The 17,038-nt window shown below is 41.6% G+C and overlaps 1 protein-coding gene and 1 non-coding gene across 8 annotated transcripts in view; one reads left to right on the top strand and one right to left on the bottom strand.

Moving 5' to 3' along the window:
• Positions 1 to 1,387: 1,387 nt before the first annotated feature.
• LOC126999034 (uncharacterized) overlaps positions 1,388 to 17,038 on the bottom strand; it is a 111,464-nt gene continuing 95,813 nt past the window's right edge. Inside the window, exons 3-4 of one of the 7 annotated variants that reach the window (XM_050861382.1) lie at positions 12,134 to 12,193; positions 1,388 to 3,016 (exon numbers count right to left, since the gene is read on the bottom strand). In XM_050861382.1, the coding sequence (XP_050717339.1) occupies positions 2,099 to 2,998 (900 nt within the window). In that variant the 5' untranslated portion in view covers positions 2,999 to 3,016; positions 12,134 to 12,193 and the 3' untranslated portion in view covers positions 1,388 to 2,098. The other 6 variants (XM_050861383.1, XM_050861387.1, XM_050861381.1 and 3 more) reach the window with 6 other exon arrangements.
• On the top strand, positions 5,673 to 5,745 carry Trnaa-agc (transfer RNA alanine (anticodon AGC)). The gene has a single exon. It is a non-coding gene; the product is annotated as a tRNA-Ala (tRNA).

Consider the following 17,038-nt stretch of genomic DNA (forward strand, 5'->3'; position numbering starts at 1 on the left):
GGGTATCTTAAAGTGATCCAGCGAATTAATGACACTACTGATACATGCCAAAAAAGTGTAGAGGAGGAGGAGGAGGATGGTAACATTGGGAGAGGTGTGCCAGCTTGCGAAAAAGAAATGGAGGAAGGAATATTCAGCCCCTACCTTCCTCCCTCCCTCTCTTTCTCTCCCTCCCTCCAAGTGGCGTTTACTGACGGAGCAAAAATAAGCAACTGCCGCTGGTGGAGGGGAGAGGTAAGGAAGGGAGGGTGTGAATGAGGGAGGGAGGGAGGGGGTGAGGGAAGGAGGCAAACATCTTACACCTCTCCCATCCCACCTCAGACGCGATCACAGCCCCCTCCCACCCACGCCACCCCCCGGAAACACTGCACGGGGTGGCGGGGTACGGGAAGGTGAGTGAAGGGTAAATGGAGAGTGGTTACGTGAATTGAATGGCCCGGGAAAAAGATGATTACGGATATTTTCACTGTGTTATTGCGGTTTCTCTAATGATACGTGACACTGAGTGGAGGGCTAAATCTTGAAAGCAAAACCCACTAACGAAGCATAAGAACATAAGAACACAAGAACGTAAGGAGTCCGCAAGAGGCCGGTTGGTCTATACAAGGCAGCTCCTGTAATCCTAACCCCACCTTACCTCACTATCCATGAATTTATCCAACCTCTTCTTGAATGTATCTAGCATAGGAAGGAACACCACATTTTTTTTTTTTAATTTATGGGTGAAGGGGGAAGGAGAAGGTTCGAATCACATAATTAAACCCATAAACTACATGATTTTATTTCTGTTACCAACCACACTACTACACGAACATATTACTACTACTACTACTACTACTACTACTACTACTACTACTACCCCCTCCCCCTTCCTCGTCGCGTGCTGTGAATGGGCAGAGTCCTAATTTGGGGATAAGTTTACTAAATAATGCTCAAGACGCACACTTAGCGGCGTCAGTGCGTAGAAGGGAGTGAGAGAGAGAGAAGAGGTCAGGAGGTGGGGGATGAAGGTGGCAGGTGGAAGGAGAAGAAAGGTGGAGATAAGATACAATGGAGGAGCGTGGAGAAGGTAGTGGTAGTGGTGGTGGTGGTGGTGGGAGGAGGAGGCAAAGAGGGACGGGGTGTTGAAGGTGGTGAGGAGGGCAGGATGGTGACCGTGTGGAGCCAACGAAGTGTATACGGAAGTAGACGGTGTAAACAGTTCAACTTTCGCACACACACACACACACACACACACACACACACACACACACACACACACACACACATTCACAAACAAACAAACACAGCCACCTCTCTAAGCCAGTTTCTTCAAGGTGAATTAATAACATGAATTTAATAAGAACTTTGAACAATACTTTCTGTTTATTCAACGACTCAGAAGCTTTATTTATTGGAAGGCTTAGGGGCTCAATTAGATACATGTTATTACAAAATTTTAATGAATTGTAGAGGACAATATTGGTAGAAAATAAAGTACAAATGATGCGTGAAACGTTACAAAAATATACAAACATTAAATCTAAATAAGATGTGTCTTTGGGTGACGTGATGAGTAAGATTATAATGAGTATTTTTTTCAGTGATGTAGAAAATGATGGGTGATGTTGGAGGGTTATAGGATTGTGTCCCCCCCAATCTTTGCCTATCCATCTACCCATTCCCCTTTGGGTTACAACAGGAATCGGGCGTCACATTAGGTGGTGTACAGGACCTGCCAATATAGTGTCTCTGCTTCCCTTCACTCTTGCCAGGGCGTCATGTGCTTCTTGTTGAGCTTCCTCGCATCTTGCCTCCTCCGTCGTTGTGTCTGGCGGGGCCCTGAGAGTACTGAGCGCAACCACCCGAGAGCTTAGGTTGTCTCTTCGGTGGTCCCTAAGACTAACAGAACTTAAAACGAAGTCCACCCAGCAGATAATGTTACGAGGATTTGCCATATCAACAACTTTTATTGCAGTATCACGGAAGGGAGGGAGGGAACACGATGGTTGTTCCTGGGTAAAACTTAAATTAGTTCGAAATAAGATTTACATTCTCTGGAAAATTATGCCACATAATTACTCTCTCTGAGTTGGTCGGGTGCCCCGAAGGACCATTATCATCGCCGCTGTTTTCCTTTCTTTGGGTTTCCACTCTGGGTACGAATGTTCTCGATACGTTTTCTTTGGTACTTGTCCGGCACTCTGGCCTTGGTCAGCAGCAACTCCTCGGTGAGCTCGGTCAATGAGGGTCGCTCTTCAGGGTTCTCTTGGACGCAGCGAGCCAGCAGGGGCGCCAGCAGACGGGACAGCAGGGAACACTTGACGTAGTCCATCATGTCACTCATCATCACACCAACGCTGAACACATCGCTGGCGGGCCCCAACGGCAGCCCTTCGACCGTCTCGGGCGACCGGAAAGAAGAAGACCTTCTTAGAGAGGGGCAGTGCATCCCAAAGAAGTTGAAGTTGAAGGGCTCGCCGATGCGAGTGGCCAGGCCGAAGTCAATTATGTGGAAGGTGGGTCGCGGGTTAGGGCCTCTGACCATGATATTGCTGCCCTTGATATCGTTGTGTAAGAAGCCCCTCGAGTGGATTTCACAGAGTCGCTCGGCGATGCTCATTAGAGAGTCCAGAAAAACGCCGACTGTACAATGACACTGCACAAAGTCGTTGTAGGTGCGGCCGGCAAAGTCGAGAAGGATTGCCGGCGGCTGGGTACATACCGCCAGCAGGCGCGGCGCCCCGCCCGCTCCTTCCAACTCGGCCGTGACCCGCGCCTCCCACAGCAGCAGCGCCACATTCTCCTCGCACTTCAGCACCTTCTTGATTGCCCTTTGACCCTTACGAGAAATGATGCTGACGGTGCCGAAGCTGCCCTCCCCCAGCGGCCTGGTGACCTGGACGGCAGCCAAGTCCTCGGCGGTGAAGAACGGCACACGTGCACGCAAGAACTCTGCGTCTCCTTCGACGGCCTCCCCGCGCCCGCCGGTGATGGGCGAGCCCGGCAGAAAGTCCATGGCGGGGGTTCTTTCCGTCTGCCAAGAAACACTGTGGAGTTAGACACTAATTCACCACCATGGAGATGCTCCAGGCGTTGAGAACACCATACGCTGCATGCAGTGACAATAAGATCATACATACATGAGAACATACAATAAGAACTACGCGGGCGGCTTTACCGTTAAACACCTGATCCTGGTAACACCTCGACAATGGTGTGTGTCAGTAAATCATCACCACCATCACCGCCACCACCGCCATCGCCACGACCCCATCAATCCAAACACTTACCATCAATCGCCATGACTGTAATTCATACTCCAAACAGGTTTATGAGTCAGCTTATCTGAAGTCATGTCATTTGTCGTCCAGAATATAATTGCGAGTAGGTCAGGGTCCAAGTATATTTAAACCTGCTAAAGACCGGTCCCTAACTTTTTTTGTGGTGTCCGAAGTCCGAAATGCTCTTTAAATGCCATTGCGTGCTCAGAGGCGGTCATGATTATCGTACAATTAGGTCCAAGTGTAACCTTCAGTCAAAACTGAATTATATTCTTCAATCTTATCGATATTGTTCCTCTCGCCCCTTCTTCTCCAACCTCAATTTCTTTAACTATTGACCAGTGATCAAACTTTGGACCTTCCTACATTTTTTTTTATTGAAACTGCTTTTCCTCGCTACTCCTGGACTTTGCCCGTAAAAACGAATGACATGTAACGTGCCCATGCAGGTAGCAATAATACTCGAGTGTGAAGTCTCATGATAATAAGATAATTAATTACCTTACACAACCCGGTCTCTTCCTCTGCCAAGAATATCCAGTATCATTCCTTCAACCTTGACACAACCTGCCACGTCCATTTCCCAGAGCACACGACTGTTCTCCGTCACCTTCCCCGATAATAGAAAAGCTTCCATCAGGTCCTAAGAAGCTCATCAGTCACACTCAGAGCTCCCCACCACTGGGCAGGCTGGACCACGAGGGTCACTGAGTTACTGTCGCTTACAGTGGGAGAAAAAGACTCCAAAAAACTTCAGCAAACAAATACGAGGAAGTGTCATTACCCGCGCTAACTTTTCCCTTCCTATAATAGTCTGGACGCTACTAACTAACGGGGAGCACACGCCAGGAGGAGCGTCGCTTCAAGCAATTTGGACGCTGATTGAGAACCAAATAACTGATCATAACAAAAAGAATAAGTGTAAAATCAATTAAAGTTGAAAATTATGATAATCAGAATCATAAATCAATCATCAAAATAATAATAATAATAATAATAATAATAATAATAATAATAATAATAATAATAATAATAATAATAATAATAATAATAATAATAATGAAAATCAGACATGTTCATGATGATAATAATAAAAAAATAATAATAATATCAATAATAATAATAATAACAATAAAAATAATAATAATAATAATAATAATAATAATAATAATAATAATAATAATAATAATAATAATAATAATAATAATAATAATAATAATAATAATAATAATAATAATAATAATAATAATAATAATAATAATAATAATAATAATAATAATAACAATGGTAAATCATAATAATTATAATAAATTAATAATAATTTTGACAATAGTATAAATAAATAAATAAATAATAATGATAGTAATAATAATAATAATAATAATAATAATAATAATAATAATAATAATAATAATAATAATAATAATAATAATAATAATAATAATAATAATAATAATAATAATAATAATAATAATTATACGTTTTTTGTTGCTGCTGCTATTATTATTATTATTATTATTATTATTATTATTATTATTATTATTATTATTATTATTATAAACATTACTATTATTATTACCAATGTTATTATTGTTTTTTTTACTACTACTACTACTACTACTACTACTACTACTACTACTACTACTACTGCTGCTGTTGCTTTAATAGCAGCAGCAGCAGCAGCAGCAGCAGCAGTAGTAGTAGTAGTAGTAGTAAAATAAACAATAATAACAACATTGTTAATAATAATAATGCTGGTAATAATAATTACACACCTCTCCTCTTCCTCCTCCTACAACTATAATAATCACTATTACTGTTACTTTCACCACCACCACCACCACCATAGTAATGATGTAATTTTTTTTAATAACGTTATTGTTGTCTTGGGCGTTATGTGCGACAAAGAAACGGAGCGGACCTTTATGAACGCGAGCCACAGGGGTTATTCTGTTTGTTCAACGCTCGAGTGTCATATCAAGAGTTCCGCGGTGCACCATTTCCGCGAAAGGACCCCCGACACCAGTTTGAACAGGTTCCTCCATTCCTGCCGGCGGTAAGGTCGTGACGTCACAGGCTGGAGGGTTCCCTACTTCCCACCGCTGCTCTTTGCCTTTCCACACATCGCCCGGATTGGGTATTTTTCATTTTGTTAGTTTACGGAAATGTGTTTGCTCTTTTCCGTTCAGTCATCAATCGCACTATGTCGCCCGGTCCGAGTCCACTGTCCAAGTTACTGTAATATGTCGAGTGTGCTCCATAAGATATATCTTATATCAATATTCACCGGGCTATTACTTTCGTTCCACTCTCTTGATATAATGGGATAACTTTACCATAAAAAGAATCTTTTCCTACTCAGTAATTAACGTGGCTGTTGGAACGTTAGTTTCCCCTACTACCTCACACGGGGATGTAGCTCAGATGGTAGAGCGCTCGCTTAGCATGTGAGAGGTACGGGGATCGATACCCCGCATCTCCATGTTTTTTTTACTTTACAACCTGGGTTCCTCGTGACCACTGTGGGTGAAACACGTAATATGATTACCCCGTATGTTACAAACACACATGTATCCTTCATGCGAGAGCAGATTCTCTTCAGGAAGATGTACGAATGATTATGGATTAATATTCTACGATAAAAATGCCTTCTATGCGATCAACAGTTCAGTACAAATAGACTTCAAAACCTTGGTATTGTCAACACTATCGCAAAGTTTTGCACAAATTGCAACGAGACATCCATGAAAGCCATGAGTGCATTGAACTCAAACTCAGCCGCACACTTCGGAACACCAAGCCCTTGAGGAATATGACTTCTCTAAACACGCAAAACATACTTCACTGTTAGCTTCACTGTCTCCGACCTCGCTACAAAAACACCACAGTCAGGAGAGGCACAGCACACAGCCACGACTACGGTGCCCAAGTAACGTCCCTCTGGAAAGGAATGGCGGAATATCAACTTATTTCCGTTGCATAATGGAAACAGTCTGCCGGGTCAGCCGATACAACGTTTAACGATATGCAGCGATCCACAAACAAACCTTGACACAACTGAAGTGTTCCGCGAGCACACGAGTATGATGTGAACACAAGGAGAGTCGAAATGCAAGTTGGTGTGTGCATCCCGTGGGCGCAGGGGGCCTAGATGGGCTTTACAGGGGATTGCGTCATCATTTGCAAGGATTTACGTTACAATTTGAAGGGGAGGAATACTAGATAAGGTCACATTATTTAGTCTGATTTCATCAGTTTTAGAAGGGCGTTATGATATAAGGCAGGGATTTATTTTTGTTTTGTTTTTCCGCCCAGGGAATGGAATGTTTATCCAAAATAACCTTCGGTAAACACCATGCATGTGTAAACAATATGACGGGATGAAAAACTTAAGCACTTATGACATGGAGGATCGAATTGTTTGATGGAGTTTGTTGTCGGGTAATTAAATCGGTTAATACCAGTCTGCTCTATTAACATGAGTGTCTGTCTTGTGAAACTGCTGGACCGTCCACATCATCAACTTCAGTTATGCGATGATAAAACGATAACGTAAACGGAGGACCGTGAAGACGAAGCCAAAAATAGACATGTTAAAGTTACCCAATATATCTCCATTTTCTCTTGCGGAGGGTGGCGAGAACGGAGGGATGACTGACTTCTCACAATCAGGTGGGGGAGGTAAGAGCGGTTGCGGCGGCGGCTTGGTTGGGGGGAGGGGGGATACAGGGTTAAGGGAGGGGTGGAAGTTGAGGAGCAGACGGAGACGGGGGGCGAGATAAGATAAGACGAGACGGAACGCTTCCTTTCTGACGCATGTGGTGAGTGTGTCCAGAAATGTTTGGGAGCAAGGCGGTGAGTCAGAGGGTCGCGTAGGAGCCAAGTGTTGTCTCCCTGATAGGAAAAGTGACCAAACACGAATACATCACGAGTTTCTGATGTCACAAGTGTCTGCCACTAAGTGTGTGTGGCACTGGGAGTCATCTACGGAGACTCAGTTCACCATATTGTTAAAGAATGGGTCAGTGGGTTTCAGACGCGTTACTTTTTTTTTCTTTATGCGAGGTTATGGAGCTAATGCTTATCACGAGGCACCTCTAACACTAACGATTACAAGTATTTCTTCACGTTCGGTCATGCAGCTGGATTTGTTTCAAGGTTCAGAGAGACCGTAAAACAGCTGCAGATATCTATGATGACTAATGGATATACACTTACATGTAAACATAAATGCCTGTCACGAATCAACTGAATATATGCGATAAGGAGAAAAAGAAGGCGTCATCACATTAAAAAAAGTATACAAATGAATAAAGCCGCTCGTTGTTTTACACACGTCACTGTTTCCGTCAAGGTTCTGAGTTTCCGCCGCGGCCAGTGACGTCACTGTTGCTTCATCGCTCCCGGGAAGGCAAGACTTCTGCTGACGTCTTGTCTGTGGTAACAGTGAGCAAAGACGATAAATACATGTAGGGCGGAGATTCAGCCTTTCCTAAGAGCTAGGTTGATCTTCCCTGCGCAACACCTTCGTTCACCGGAGTTGTTTCGGCACATGTAAACACTGCTGCGGATTCTGTAAATTGTACACTATTGTTCATGCACTCCAAGGAGGCCTGTGTAATTCGCAACTCTAATCACCGTGTTTTATTATTTTTTTCTAGGCGTCACAGCAGCTCGTATACTTATACTTGTTAAACACACACAGCCAATGGATAGACCGATGAGCAACAGTTTCAGAATGCATGAGCTAACATAGTAAACAAGCACATTAACACGGAAAACGCTAAGTAAGAGGCTGTGTGTGGCAGTGAGGAGAGGCGCTGCTGCTCGATTCTCTCCCTTTATCTGAATGGGCGGCCAGTTATTGTAAAAACGTAACGATAAGAAAGCATAACTAACACTTTTATTGATATGACAGATAAATCTACATCGCTTGAATACAGATCTGAGCTTAATTTTCTGATAATTTCTTAATGACGTGGACATCAAACAAGATTATTATGTTTCACGTCTAGACATTGACAAAGTAATAGCTGTCAAGATATAATAATGGCAAAGTCAACGCACTCCTGGCACTATGCGGTACAAAGATCACGCCTCCGTCGGTGGAGGGCCAATCCATTCCCCTTTCATGTGTGGTGACAGCCCAGGAAGAATTCGACAAGGTTAAGGAGACGGGGAAGTTATCTCTGCCACCACCACCGCCAACGACTGACCTCCTGTTCGCATTCCAAGAGGCATAAATATTTCACAACTCACCACAAGCATCTTAAACACATTAACGCCAGATATTATGATACAAATAAAATTTTAACAACTTGTTACAACGCTATTTTTCATTGAACATAATTCCAAATTTCTATTTATATTATATGCTATTCATAACTGCTCCTTTCATAGTGTTAATTAGTTTTCAGCATGTCGGGCAAACTCATGAAACGATATATACTTTATTTGCTGTTTCTTACTACTTCATACCCCACTCGTTGGCACTACCTTTCACTTTTCTCGCCATTATTGTTTGAGGAAACCACAAAAAGCAGTGATGTTGCATGATCACTCGCGGGCGACCACACAATCGCTCGGCCTAGTATACATATACGTGTGCCTCCTTTCACCACAGAACAGCACAGCACAACACAACACAATGGTCACTCAGCAGAATGGTCCGCTCACCAACATAATCACTTCACTTCGCACTCCAAAACCTGGTTTGATTATATTTGCACAGTCGAACACCAGGCGAAACTTTAACATTTTTAAATATATGAATGAACAGGAGAGGGTACACGTGGTTGGACAGGGCAAAGAGGCGTAGAACTGTTGAATGGTGTTACCAACGATGTGAAGCACGTGTTTACCTCAGCCGCAGTGACGGAGCTCTAGCCACGCTGAGGCGAGACGAGCGGCCCCGAGTGAAACTGTGACTCAGGCGGACTGGGGCAAGGTCGCGGCCATTCCAATGGGAGTCGAGGACGCTCACTACGGGGCCGCTTGCGGAACGGAAGACCACTTAATTATTTATTTTTCAGCCTATTGTTCGTCAGGTCAAGATGATACCAGCAAGACCCTCCCTCGACCCCACCTGCTGCGCCCATTATTTTAAATCCCGAGGCGCTGCCAATCACCCTCCCATCATGCCCGCCGCCCGCTGCCTCTCCCTCGCTAATCCTCAACAAGTACCTCCCACGGCGCCTCTTCTCCCCGCCACCTGTCCTGACCCAACCAACGACCCACTGACCTGAACCAAGCCTGGTCTCTGATCTGTGTAACTGTTTAACACCTGCGTCCCATAAAACAAACTCACACACACACACACACACACACACACACACACACACACACACACACACACACACACACACACACACACACACATACACTTCCTGGGATGTCTAGGGAGCGTTCGGAAGCCACGCACCGGAGAAAGTAAACACGTGACGTCACAGGGAGGGTTCCCAGGCAGGTAATCCCGTTGCCAGTGCGGGCCGCTGGCCACTCACCGCTCGGCTCATCAAAGTGAAGGTCTTTCCGTTATGGTACGCGAAAGATGTTTTCTCGTGCTGATAGCTATAAACACGTGCTATTCGAGAAGTTAATTGTAACGCAGAAAATCAAAGAAATTTACAAAAGAATGTTAAGATGGCTCAAATATTTTTGTTAATGTGAGCACGTAAAATGTTTGAATATATTATGTACTAATCATATCAAACAGCCCTTTTTGACAGTGCGGTCAAAAGGCTTTTCAACTCCCCTTTTCTTACTGACAGTCTCCTGTCTCTTAAATTCCGCCTAAATGTTGCCTCTATACCTCTTTTCTATCGATATTTTCATGCTGTCTGCTCTTATGAACTCACGAACTGCATGCCCCCCCCACACACACACACACCTTGCGGCTCCGCTGCTCACGACTTTTTACTCCTTGCGGCTCCGCTGCTCACGACTTTTTACTCTTGCCCATCTCTATGCTATCTAAATTTCTTATGTAAGAGTTAACCAGCATCTCATCTTCATTCCTTCATCCTTTTCGCTGGTAAACTCTGGAACACCCTTTATCCTTTTCGCTGGTAAACTCTGGAACACCCTTTCTACGTCTGTAATTCCATTTGCCTACGACTTGAACTCTTTCAAGAGGGGAGTATCAAGACGTCTCTCCATCTGAAATCGACTCTTTCTTTTTGGCCTCTCGTTCTGTTTTCTTTACAGGAGCAGCTCCTGGCTGTCTTTTTTATTTTACTTTTGCCCGTAAGCTACTTTACTGTAAAAATAAAAGCCTGGGCATGGTATTGATGTTGCCGCTGGTCTGCTCAGCCGTGAGATGGAAGGACTGTGCACTGGGGCTGAGTATACCAAACCATACAAGTGGCAGGAAGATGCTCACGTTCACTTGGGTTGAGAGTTTTTATTTTATTTTACGGTGAAGATCGTACAAGAGCCAAAAAAATGCCTACAAAGATTCTGCCCCAACAAAGTATACAAAATAAGCCAGAAGCAGAATTGTGTGTTGGGACAGACCGAATATATACATCTAATGTGGAAAAGACGAAAAAGAGATGTTAAGAGGCACTGGAAAAAAATGGACACAACGTTTACGAGAATACAGTGGTTGATATATTAACTGATAAAGACTGCAATCTATTATTATTATTATTATTATTATTATTATTATTATTATTATTATTTTCTGTATAACGATAGGTTCTGATTTATTTCCTGGTTAAAGGCATCACTTTAAAAGGAGCAGTAGACTAAAGACAATGCAATGAGTTAACGCAAAATGTTCAAGGAGTACCAATATGTCATGAGAGAGAGAGAGAGAGAGAGAGAGAGAGAGAGAGAGAGAGAGAGAGAGAGAGAGAGAGAGAGAGAATGAAGCACTTCGATGATGGAAGGGGGGAGAAGGGAAAGAAGAATGAATGGAGCAGTGGAGAGAAAGAGTTAGGAAAGCAGCAACGTTCTCTAATATATATTGATCCTTGGTATTTTTGGTCTCAATTTGAAATTCTTCCCTTCCTCCCTCCCTTCCCTTTTACCTTACCTTCATCGTTGCCTACCTTCCTTATGTCTTTACCTTTCTCAAAATAATATAAAAAAGTAAATAAACGGACAAAAGATATATGAGTGAAATAACCGAGGATTATGTTTTCAGAAAATTCACTGGTAAAGGCAGTGATACATGAGAATATTCAGCTAGATGATACGCATAACGTTACGCACGTGAAAAAGTGAGGGTGCTCGTGAACACATACAACTAAAGGATTAACATCCCTAAAGTAAATATTTGAAATTATGCTTCAATACGAGATAAAATACAATAGTCTACATTCAAAATCAGATTTTCTCAGGTACTTGTGTGAGAGAATAAAACTTCTTAGGGAATACTCAACTGTTTGATTTTGTCTGGCATGTATTGAAAAGGTTTACGAATTGTTTTGGGAAAGGAACTCGTGCATATACACACTCACCAAAAGAGAAAATTAATCAAATAAATAAAAAAGCGAACCTGCAATCTACGTTTCATTCTCTGAAGACAAAAAATATGCACAAATCCTGGAAAAGCAGTCACGTATACTTGTGGAACAATTACATTCGCACAGACACGCCAGTCCTCGTCGACAGACCGACTTGGTCGGCTAGATTTCGATCGCCGATAGAGTCGGTCTGTCGGCACCCTGCTACGGGCCGCCTTTGGCAAAGGCCCGTGCTCCCTCGTGCAAGAGGGAGCAATCTCCCCCCCACCCCCCACCCCCCGCCAGTCCTCGTCGACAGACCGACTTGATCGGCTAAGCTGCGGTCGGCCGATAGAGTCAGTCTGTCGGCACCCTCTCCTAAGCTACGACACAAGTCGCTGAACATGGGGAGGTACTTACCCACGCCGCCCTGCCTCCCGCCAGCGTTCATCCCTGCCTCGGCGGTGGCGTGGTGGGGAGCTGCAAGGTGGGAAGCAAACACTTTAACATTCACGTCTTGCTGGCGACTGGCGACGTTTCTTCTCACGATTTTATACTCATTTTTTTCACCGGCTACTCCTTTTTCACCGGATTTACGTTACTAGTCTATGAACCTATACGACAAACACATGCCATGAAAGAAACTTCAATACTATACAATATAATGGTATAGTCCTTTTAATTTCATTTGTCCACTAACAAAGCGGGAATTTTGATGAATGTGGCACCTGCGCATTTCTCGTTCGTGGATACGTGAAAATCAATTATTATGATTGATATTCAAGCTATGTTCATGTAGGATATATATATATATATATATATATATATATATATATATATATATATATATATATATATATATATATATATATATATATATATATATATATATATATATATATATATATATATATATATATATATATATATATATATATATATATATATATATATATATATATATATATATATATATATATATATATATATAAACTCAGTCCGTATAAATCCCAAACATGCCTATTTGCATAGATAAAATCTGTACCATACGAGCAAACGAAAAGACAAGCTTGTTTCAAACATTATAGCCATATCATACTCGAACGATCTATAGCCTTTCAAATGCCTATAATTCATCTCATTTCAAGTACACTGAAAGATGTCTGGCTCTTCAAGTGCAAATAAAGGGTATTGTAATAATTTACTGTATGTAAATAAGGATTAATATTCGAAATAACATGAAATAGATAACTGTTGAATGTGATGCGAGGCTATCTCGAATATTAGGCTACCCATGTTATTTACATGAAACAAATGATCAAAATTCCTTATGTTACGCACTTGCAGAGCCAGATGTCATCTTATGTACATACCTGCAATGAGATGAATTATAGCTATTGAAACACTGGTGTCTAATATAACTGAGATCATTGATTTGAGAGGCCATAGACCGTTGGAGTATGATCTGACTTTATATATTGTTTGATATAAGCTTGTCTTTCGTGTGCTTGTATGGTAGATTATAAAATTATCGGTATGTTTGCGGTTTATATAAGAGGGTTTGAGGGTCCTTTGTACACACAAACATTCAAATGTATGACCGAAAATATAAAAAAAGATGATCACGCAATCACGAAGTAACAATGCACAGGTGACACATCTACGTCCGCGACTGGACAGATGGAATGAAACACCTTTTTTTTTAAGGATACAGTGAGTAACCTCGAAATGTATAGTACACCATTTAGTGCTGGAAATTGACTCCGGCCTCCAAAACAGAAGTCAGGGCAGCAAACAAGCTGAGCAACTGAAACCTTCACCTGTGCCAGACCGCGTCCTCCGAAAGATACTGCCTGGGTCATGGCGTGCCTGGGTCTCGAGTTGACATAAAAAAAGTAGGCGGATTTTCAGGTTTATATTGCTCTGAAATGTTATACTCTTAACCGACATTACCAAACTACAAGATAAAATTTAGGTAAACTGAGTCTACCATCGTGTTCATGTTACACAGCGCACATTATGAGCCTAAATTAATTTCAGTGAGAATATATTTGTATTAAGATAATGGAAGAAAATAAAAGTGTATAAACTTTTGGTCTCGTTTTATTTGCTTCAACTCGCTGTAACTTCCATAGTTTTGCTCGATTGAATTTTTCGTCACTTTCTAAATCGGCACACTTTTTCGATTCTTTTTGTATGTAACATGTACCGATAAGAAAAAAAAGTAGGTGCTCAAAATTTCCAAAAAAGTAAAACCCCTATCGTTCTTGATGATTTTGCAGCCAAGCGTCATCTCTCCTGTCGGGAGTGACACCCACCCGTCATGGCGGACGGCGCCTGTTTGCAAGAGAACATTGTTATTCGAACATCATTACCAAGATTTTATGTCAATATTAAAACAGTAGAAATAACCACAACGCCGTTACAAACAATTTAGACCAAGGCAAACAGGTCACTCAGAATGTCTCTCTTGGATTTGCGAGAGGTTTTATATATATATATATATATATATATATATATATATATATATATATATATATATATATATATATATATATATATATATATATATATATATATATATATATATATATATATATATATATATATATATATATATATATATATATATATATATATATATATATATATATATATATATATATATATATATATATATATATATATATATATATATATATATATATATATATATATATATATATATATATATATATATATATATATATATATATATATATATATATATATATATTAAATAAAACAACCATCGAGAAAATTGTTCTACGTAACTCTGTAAAGGAGTTTGTTCCCTACAAGTTAAAAAGTCACTGGTAGCACCAAAGTATCTGAGGGTGGGTGCTGATGCTCGTGTTAGCGAAAGAGCTTAATTCCATTAGTTCCCGTCCGAGATTTTGTATCAAGTGAATGCGGTAAACTGGATACTGCGGGAGGGGGGTCAAAAGAGAGAGAGAGAGAGAGAGAGAGAGAGAGAGAGAGAGAGAGAGAGAGAGAGAGAGAGAGAGAGAGAGAGAGAGAGAGAGGGAGAGTAAAAGAAAAAAAAGGGGGGGGGTGATATAGTAAGGGGCGTGAGGGAGGGTAAACGGGCGGGCGACGGATGGGTCACGCGCGCGCCACACCTGAGGGCCGGTGGGCGGGTGTGGCTAATTAGGGTGCAGGAAAGGGGAGACGGGGCGACGAGGGGCAGGTGAGCACGAGCCCCGGCCCCGTCACATAGCCAGGGGAAGAGGAGGAGGAGGAGGAGGTGGAGGAGGACACTATATTGTACATGTTTTTTTATTACAATTCTTTCGGTAATAATTATGCAGCTATGAGAGGTTGCGATATCTCTCTCTCTCTCTCTCTCTCTCTCTCTCTCTCTCTCTCTCTCTCTCTCTCTCTCTCTCTCTCTCTCTCTCCCCGAACAGCATGCCATTAGTATACACAGACATGTACATAATATAAGTAGTGTTTTGGTATGCCTCTGTATTCGTGAAGGCCTATATATGTTTAATTATTTTTTTGTATAGTTAATATGAAATGTTATACAATTTGAGTGGATATGAACAGGTTCTTTTTAAAGCTTCGACTTATTGCACCGTGCCGGATTACAATATGTTTACAATGTATATAATTTCTCAAACTCTATGGCCAATAAACACATGAATATCAATATTTCTCTCTGTAACTGATGAAGAAATTGACGAGGAAAAAAATACAACTTAAAAAAAAAAAGGAAGGAGAACAGGAGAGGAACAGACACGCATATGGGGCAAAAAAATAAATAGCTTAACAAAGACAGCTAACAAACATTTTCCTCCTTATGTCCTCTACGTGACCCGGAAGAAAGAACGACAAAGAAAATACAAAAAAACAAAAAAAAGCAAAAAGGTCGTCGAAGGGCAGTAACGAAGGAGAAGGAGAGGAGAGGGAAAAAAATCAATCCAGTAATGGGCAAAGGAAACGAGACAAGGGGGCGGAAAAAAAAGAAAAAAGAAAAAAAGGTGAGGCGGAAGAGAAGTATACCACGAAACATCAGCGTGGAGTAGATGTGTTAATGATGTGTAGATGGGGACGAAGGGAGCCGGGAAGAAAGGCGACAACAGGAGAAGAAGAAGAACAGGGAAATACTGACATGAAAAGTGAAGAAGCGAAGGGTGGACACGAATAAAAATAATCGTGGGTAAAAATAAAATGCAGAACGACGCGAAGAAGGAGGAAGAGGAAGCGAAAGTACACGAAAAAAAAAACGTAATTAATATAGTTAGAGAATATGTGTGTGTGTGTGTGTGTGTGTGTGTGTGTGTGTGTGTGTGTGTGTGTGTGTGTGTGTGTGTTGATGATGAGTAAGAGCGAATAGAAGGGCGTGGGTGGTAAGAGTGGGCGTGGTAGAATGGGCGTGGTTGAATGAGTGTTATAATGGGTGTGGTAGGATGGGTGTGGTGGTGGGGTGGGCGTGGTGGGCTGTGGGCGTGGTGAGATGGGCGTGGTGGAATGGGCGTGGTACAAGATAGCGTTATCCCGGAGTATTACATTGATGTGGAGAGGGAAAAGGGAGGAGGAGGAGGAGGAGGAGGAGGAGGAGGAGGAGGGAGGAAAGGAACGGAGAAAAAGAGGGAGAGAGAGAGAGAGCGAGAGAAGAGGGCGTGGTTCTCAGTATTGGAAGGAAAGAGTGGATTATGGGTGTGAGAGAGGACAAGGGAGGGAGGGAAGAGGGGAGGTAGGGAGGAAGGAAGGGAGGAAGGGAGGGAGGCAGGGAGAAAATAGATGAAGTGAAAATAGCTTAGGAGGAAAACACGAAATTACACGAGAATAAAACCCGACCTTCGAATAAAAATAATAATGATAATAATAATAATAATAATAATAATAATAATAATAATAATAATAATAATAATAATAATAATAATAATGATGATGATGATAATCGGTTAACGAACAAACGTCGCCGAGGAAAGGAGGGTAAGGAAAATCAACATAAAGAACCTAACAAATAAATAACTATTAAACATTTTCTTCCTCCTGTCCTCAATGTAACCCGGAAGAAGGAAAGGAAGGAAGACAAGGAAAAAAGGCAGAGCGGGTGGGTAGAGTAAAAGAAGAAAAAAAAACAGAAAATAAATAGCTAAAGAAATAACCAACAAGAAAACAAACTAATAACCAGCAAATGATTAAATCTATATGACTTCTGGGGTGAAAAATGTGTCGCTTTTTCGGAACGAGGAGGAAGCAAAAAAATCGTAATTAGCAGATTACCTAACGCGGGAAAATAATGAACACGGAAGGAGAGAGAGAGAGAGAGAG

This window comes from Eriocheir sinensis, chromosome 15, assembly GCF_024679095.1.
Source record: "Eriocheir sinensis breed Jianghai 21 chromosome 15, ASM2467909v1, whole genome shotgun sequence".
Classification (NCBI taxonomy): domain Eukaryota; kingdom Metazoa; phylum Arthropoda; class Malacostraca; order Decapoda; family Varunidae; genus Eriocheir; species Eriocheir sinensis.